We start from the raw sequence: 7,091 nt of genomic DNA, 5'->3' as shown, positions 1-7,091 counted from the left end.
AATGCTCAGGTGGGTTGTGCTCTCAGTAAAGACTGATGCTCTCCATGCTGAACCCCTCTGAAAGAGCAGGCTCAGGGAGAGGAACCACTTCAATGAGACACTCGGTTATTCACTCAGCTTTAAAGATACGAGTTTGTGTCTTGTGCTGAACATTTAACAATAGCTTGTGTTTAAGAACGCTCTGAATGAAGTAATATGGTCCAAACAAGACAGTTTGTGTGAGGTGCTGAGAAGGTCACTAACAAAATCTTCATCTGCCAGGGAAGAAGCTGTCCCTTTGTTTTAATTGCCCTACTAGAAAAACAGCTATACTAATGAAGTTATTAGATTTAGTTCAGATCCAGAGGGGTTGGGGGAGAGGGGCAGAATGACGTATGACAGTTCTTAAGAGGTCTATAAATCCACCCTGGTCGCTTTAGGGTGTATCAGTTGAGCACAGGTTCCAATCAAAGTGCAACAAAACTGTTTCTTCAGTCCTACTCACACAGCTACAGCGTGCTGTAACCCGGAGAGGAGGAAGTTACTTCCAAATTCAACTTAAGTATATGGAATCCCCTTTTTTTCTGTAGTTTTACACTCAATCTTGGCATTTTCATCTTTGTACTTGATTAGTTTAAAAAAAAACCAAAACACTGTAGTGTGTTACACACCAAAAATTATTCCCCCTTCCCTGTCCAGTCAAAGCATTGACTTTCTTTCTTAGAGTTGAGGAAAAAATGAATGAATCCAGGACTAGTCCCCAAGCAGTAGTATGCACTTGGGTTGCTCCTAGTTAACCGATTCCCATGAGGCAAACCAGTGCTGGGAATAAAAGTCTTAAAGAACAAGTAACCACTTCTCACCAGGAGCAGATGTAGTGCTCAGTAAGGGGTTGGTGACTCTGCATCTGAACCAGCACCAAAAGTCAGTATTTGACCTTAAGGTAAGAATCTCCTTAATCCCAAACAACCAGAAACAAGGGTGAGGGATTCAGAAGTACTTACTGCTTACCAGGTCCTACAAACATGTGTAAGTTTGATGTTTGTGTCCTGTGTGTTAAACGTATGGGCTTTGAGGAGGTAAGAGGACAAATGCTTTTGTTAGTTGTGCAATTTGCCAAGTTCCATCTGCTCCTGTCCAGGTGACCAGACAAATGTAGGACAAAGCATTCAGTTCATCACGGATTGTATTTTGGCCTGATTCTGCAGGACTGGAGCAGCAGGTGGAGTTAGACATTGCAAGAGCTGCATATGGGAAAAGTTCTGTTGCAGCTTAAGATCTAAGATGAGTAAATGCAAGAAACAGATGAAACTAACTTCATGTTTTTGTTTGAGCCACTTACATGCAATGATTTAGTCATTCTAAAAGACAGTGTATGCCAAATTCTCAGCTACTCTCTTCTTTGGGCATTATGGCTTTCAGCAGGGCTGTAACTACAGTTTGCATAACAAACTGACTGTAAAGTTACAATTGTTTAAACCAATTTATACAATATTAAGTTAAAAATCCAGAGATAGGATAAATTCTATGGGTTCTTCAATGCCATACAAGTATTAGATGGTTTTCTTGCATCAAGATTGCTGTAGAACAAAAAGGATTGAACAGTTACAAAAGATGTCTACTCTTCACTGCCTTTTATTTACAGGTCAGAATTCACAAAGGTTTAAATTTCAGTTGTTGAGAGATTGTTTCTGAATAGACAAAAAGGGCATTTATCACATCAGTGGGTAAAAGCCGATGGACACTTGCAGAAAATGAGTTATTTGTACCACTTCACCCACTTCTGCAATGTCAGATTCTACAAAACAAAAGTGTTCGAACCACTATTTGGATTTTCAATCTACACATAGTGATAAATGTGCAATTTCAAAAATTCTTGTGAGCATTTTCATTCCTTTCAATTGAATGCACCTTCAGTGGCAACAGTTGTACAAAATGTTATCTAATCTAAAGCATTAGGGGGCTTAATGGCTCTTGTATTTCACACTTAAGAAGAGAGTTTATGGAACAGTGGTGCTGAAGTGAAGGCCACGAAGCAGGAGAATTTCATTGGTAGGCTTCACTTTCACTGGGAGACCTCAACCAGTTTATTTAAACCTCTCTGGGGGCAGAGGAATGAGGAAAGCATGGTGTAAGAGAAAAACCATCCGGCTGTTTAATAGTTGTATGGCATTTTAAATTCTCAGATTAAGCAGCTAAGCATCTTTCACAACACCCACCAAGGCAGGCCGCAGCGTACGCCCGTGCAGCTTGTAGCCAATCTTGGATACTAACGCAATAGTGCCGGGCTCCTTCCCTTCCATGGGAGCATGGAACAACGCTTCGTGTTCGTAGGGATCGAACTTGGCTCCAACAGGATTCAGTCTCAGCAGGCCATGTTTTTTAAACACTTTTTGAATCTGTACTTCTGTCATAACAAGACCTTCATATAAACTCTTCAGGTGAGGATTTTCATCCTTGATTTCTTCTTTTGGAACACTTTCTGTTGCTTTCTCCAAAATGTCTGCAACTTCTAGTAAGTCCTTACAGAAGCTCTGAATCCCTAAAAAGAAATGAGAGAAGGGACTGGGATTAGTCCACTGAGGGAAACAAACATTTTGGGGAAAAAAAAACCAACCAAATCCCACAACCCTGAAACCTACAGCAATAAACTTACTCAGATTTTTAACAAGATACATGATACTTTACACCTCTGGGGTAAAACGTACTTCCCAATTTTACTTGATGATACAGAACTATTACAGATGCCTTGCAATCCACACCAGCTCCTCTATTGCTATGGGAAAAAAATTCATTTCAACTTAAAAGAGCTAAAGCTTTGCTGATGACCTGAAATTAACAGTTAAAATTCTAAGCAAAGTTACCAAAACCTTCAGATGGTTTACTGTAATTTCCTCAGGTGTGTCTCATCCTGGGATCCAACTAAAGTTCAAAGCATCACGTTGCCCTATTTCTAAGGTTTAATCCGATATGCTAAAAATATTTGCAGAAAAAAAAGCATGTAGTCAGCCTGATAAGGAGTCCAAGAGATGAACAGGGATTCTTCCTTGAATGAAAAGAACCCATACCTCTCTCTCCCACTAAAAACCACTTTTACAGAGTCAGAAGCTGTGCCGTGCGAAGGCGCAGCAATTCCTAAGCCAACAACAGTCTGTGTCCTGAAGCTGTTCTCCAGCTCACACTGAAACAATCTCAACTAACCTCACTTAAGGCAAACTGTCCCTAGAGATCACAGAAACTCAAAAAGATTCAGTAGAATAACATATTCTACTTAGAGGTAAGCCAGTGACAAACTGCACTGCATTTTGGTAGCCTTGTTGGTTGTTTTTTGTTTTCTTCCCTTCCCCCGACAGCCTTTTTAATTCTAGCTCACATTTTAGATTTTTCTTTACCAAGAAGTAAGTGATATGAGCATTACCAAAGGACAAGTCTTTGGTTTAAACAAAAAGAACTATGGAAACACCGTGCAGGATCTATAGGGATCTGCTAGTTCTCAGGAAAGAGTCACTTCAACAACTGCACAGCTCCACAGAGACTCGAGCTCTTTATAAAACAGTAACTAACAGTGTCCAAGTAGTTCCAAAAATATGAAAAAAATTAATCAAGGTTTTAAATTAAAACTAAAACTGTGGTTAGGGCTGAAGTGTCCCAAACATATATTAACCAGTTCTCTGGTGATCTGGATCAAACCAAATAACCAACCTCTCAAAAGGTGGTATATTTTGGTTTGGGGTTTTTTTGCATAAGTTATCTCTGAAGGTATCTGTGAGTGCATCTCTGAATTTATGCAAGTTTCAGCAATTAGTTTCTCTTCCTTCAACAGAAAAAGCAGTCATATATGAATTATAAAACTTACAATCATGCAGATTATCTATTCAAAAATTTTATTTTAATATTTGTTTCTGTTGTAGCATCTCTGAGCTCAGACATAAGTCCTTCTACACTAAGTAGCATATTAGTGAAACAATGTTTATTGAAAATCAGGTTCAGGATGAAGCATTCAAACACCCACGGAAACGGTACAAGAATAACCCTGTAACCAAGAAATGCTTTTTCTTGCAGTACACATTAACTGAAGAGCCTGTATTCAGAAATTAAAGTGTCTGTATTCAGAATGAAACAGCTGTGCATAGTGTGTGGCAAAAAAGGGCAACTCATTTTTCAAGCCAGAGTGACAGTCAAACACTAAGATGATATAGCACTCTTCTGCTGCAGTATTTGCATACAATTTCTGTTTTACAGAGTTGTGTTTGACCTGACAAAAAGCTAAATCAGATGTCAGTAGCCTTGCTCCTGAAGAAACACGTGTTTCTAGCACTCCTTGCAGCCAGCGATTGTACATTTCCTACCACTGGAAAGAATCCAGTCATCTGAATGTATTACTTCTATTTGAAAGCTATGGCCTTCAAGAGAACAGAAAAGTTACTCAAATATAAAAGGCTAAAAAATCCCAAACAAAAAAATCCCAAGAAAGAACCAAACCCAAAACAAACACCAAGAACAAAAAAAACCCAAACCAGAAGGAAAGCTGGTTTTCCGTGCTCTTGGTTCAATTTTTTGCAGTCAGTTCCAAAACCAAAGTGCATGAAAAAGGCAAAATTCAGCTGCAAACCTCATTGAAAAAATCTAATAGTGCAGTACTTATTGTAGGGAATCAGATGCCAGATTTAAAGAACTTAAATCAAGTTGTTGACTTTAGCAGTTTAAGTCTTGCCCTTGTCCAGCAAGATGATTACAATTCCGATGCAGAGTGAGGAGCCGTTCAAACCTGCCTGCCTCAAATGTGTTTCCTAACCAAGCAGCCAGAATCACTGAAGTACAAACTGTCAGAACCGTGGGCCAGCCAGCTCAGTGCTCCTGGCTCTGCATTTCACACCTGGGTCTTATGAGTACACACAAAAGGAGCCTCCACTGACCGTACAACTTTGCCTCTTCTACCAGTTTCTGGCTTCTTTGCCTCACGTTTTCTGCATCTGCCAAGGCGCGCTTGTACTTGTCCTAAAGGAGAAAAACCAGTAACAGAAGAGATTTCATTCCTGGTGGCTGGTAGCTGACAATAATTCAAAACAGCACATTCAGTAGAAAACGGCATTTTAAACAGTTACAGAGCCTAAACCCATCATCTAAAGAGTAATTGGAAGGCAACGTGCCAACTATGGCAGCATCCTTCCTACCAAGGCAGAGGTTTGCTTCACTTCAGTCAAGTGAGAAGTGAAGGAAAGGAAATAAGATGTTTCCAGACTCTCAGTATTTGAAACAGATTAGCTGGAAGAAATGTTTAACTCAATGGATATATCAAGTTTTATGAATCAGAGATTTCTGCTTTTTCTCATGTTTGTTCCCAGAAAGCCCTTTCATCAGTCATAAGGCACTCTGACACCACGGCAAACAAGATTCAACCCAGCTGTGACTTTCAGACCATCTCTGCCCTCTCCATACAGACCACAGTGTCCTCCAGTTTTTTCAGACTTTACAAACTAGGAAGTCTAACTCCTCTGTTGTTCAGGTTGTTCTGGTCTGTTCCTAGCAAGATGGCCACCTAGCAGCAGATGTACTAAGAATTAAATTCAATAAATTCAGGCAGTTCAGGCTGTGGGCTTCAGCACCTAACCCAGAACTCCATGCTGGGCTTCCACTCTCAATATGCTCGACCTTCATGTGCTAGTGAAGAATCTCAAAACAATAAAAATAGTCAATGAGTTGACTGAAGAGCCACATTAGGTAGCCAAGAGCAAATGCTGCCAGCAGAGATGTTAAATGACGTCTCAGTTTTGTCCTTCCGTGGTTTGGGAAGGACAACAGAGACAAAACTCAGTCCACTTATGATCCATAGGTGCTGCTTCTGTAGAAGGTTCTGGGCTATCTCTCAAATGCTCTAGAAAGCCATTTTATATAAAGCACTCATCCAAAAAAGCAACACCTCTGATCCACTCCTCCCACCTCTCAGGGCATTCTTCACCCTCTGCTGAAGTCATGCATGGGACAGAATGCAAGATACATTAGGCCAGACAGAGGGAATGTGATGCTTCAGCCTTGTGTTTGAAGGGCTCTCCAACAGAGAAAGTTGGAAACTCCCACTTTCTAAGCATGTAATAAGTACACTATTATATAAAAGCTAAGCACCATTAACTCTGACCTTTGGAAAAGTCAGCAGCTCTTTCCAGAAAGCCTGCTCTTAGCGCAAACAAATACACAATCAAATCAGACACACTCAAACCCTTCAGTGGGCTTCCAAAAATGTCTCTGCTGAGCAAAACCTAAGTGAACTGAAGTCAGTGAAACTAAGTTCTCGGGTCTTACAGTACATCTACTCTCAAGTTTAAAGAGATCATCAAATTACAGGTTTTCATTCAACAACCAAACAGCAGTCACAAAACCCTGTCCAGACTGTGCACTGAGAACCTCTTAGCTATGCAGTCTGTAAGGTTTGCAACTTGACGACCAAAAGACACTTACAGTAACTTCTTTTAGTTGTTCTTCCAGTTTTGCCTTTTCTTCAGTTAGCAGTTTTTCAGCAGAGCTGGGTTCAACCTTCTGCTCATTTTGGCTCTGACCCTGGTCCTCTTCCAAGTTCTGGCCAGTATTTTTCTGTTGTGTCGCTACACAAAGCAGTCGTGGAGAAGTCCTGAGACAAAAATGTGGACAGTATTAATCAGCTGCTTACTTTGTAAGATATTGGCATCTTCTGGGTATACTGGACACTTTATTTGACACATCAACATCTACAAGGTTCTCACATTAAAGCACAAATTAATACAACAATTCTAGGTCTGTGAAAACTGCTTGCAGACCCTCTCATCGAAGTAACTGAACTTAACCCGTCTAAACTACTGCAAAAAAAAAAACTTTGCTGCACGATAACAACCCCTGGGCAGCAGCTCGTGAGTGTCCATTGCAGTCAGTTCATAAAGTTGCAGCACTTTTCAGGGGAATACCAGCTCGTGTTCGGCACAGTGCGCTATCAGGAAGCGGGTCTCGTTGATGTGATGCAATCACCCGCACCAGCCTGCCAGCAAACGCGGAGGACAGCGGTTTGCCGCTGAGGCCCCTCAGCGAGCAGAGACAGGCCCTTCCATGGCACCGCCGCGTCCCGCTGCCGAACCACAAACACG

General features: G+C 41.0%; 1 protein-coding gene across 1 annotated transcript; it reads right to left on the bottom strand.

The window, feature by feature from the left end:
* Positions 1–1,453: 1,453 nt before the first annotated feature.
* Positions 1,454–6,604, bottom strand: GRPEL1 (GrpE like 1, mitochondrial; the record flags this gene model as incomplete). Its single annotated transcript, XM_010171966.1, has 3 exons — positions 1,454–2,521; positions 4,896–4,977; positions 6,436–6,604. Coding segments are annotated over 3 exons (598 nt in total), but the record flags the coding sequence as incomplete, so codon positions are not given.
* Between the last annotated feature and the right edge of the window lie 487 nt (positions 6,605–7,091).

The sequence above is a fragment of the Antrostomus carolinensis genome, unplaced genomic scaffold, assembly GCF_000700745.2.
Source record: "Antrostomus carolinensis isolate BGI_N321 unplaced genomic scaffold, ASM70074v2 scaffold55247, whole genome shotgun sequence".
NCBI lineage: Eukaryota > Metazoa > Chordata > Aves > Caprimulgiformes > Caprimulgidae > Antrostomus > Antrostomus carolinensis.
Note: the sequence above shows the minus strand (reverse complement) of the source record. Positions and strands in the feature narration are given on the sequence as shown.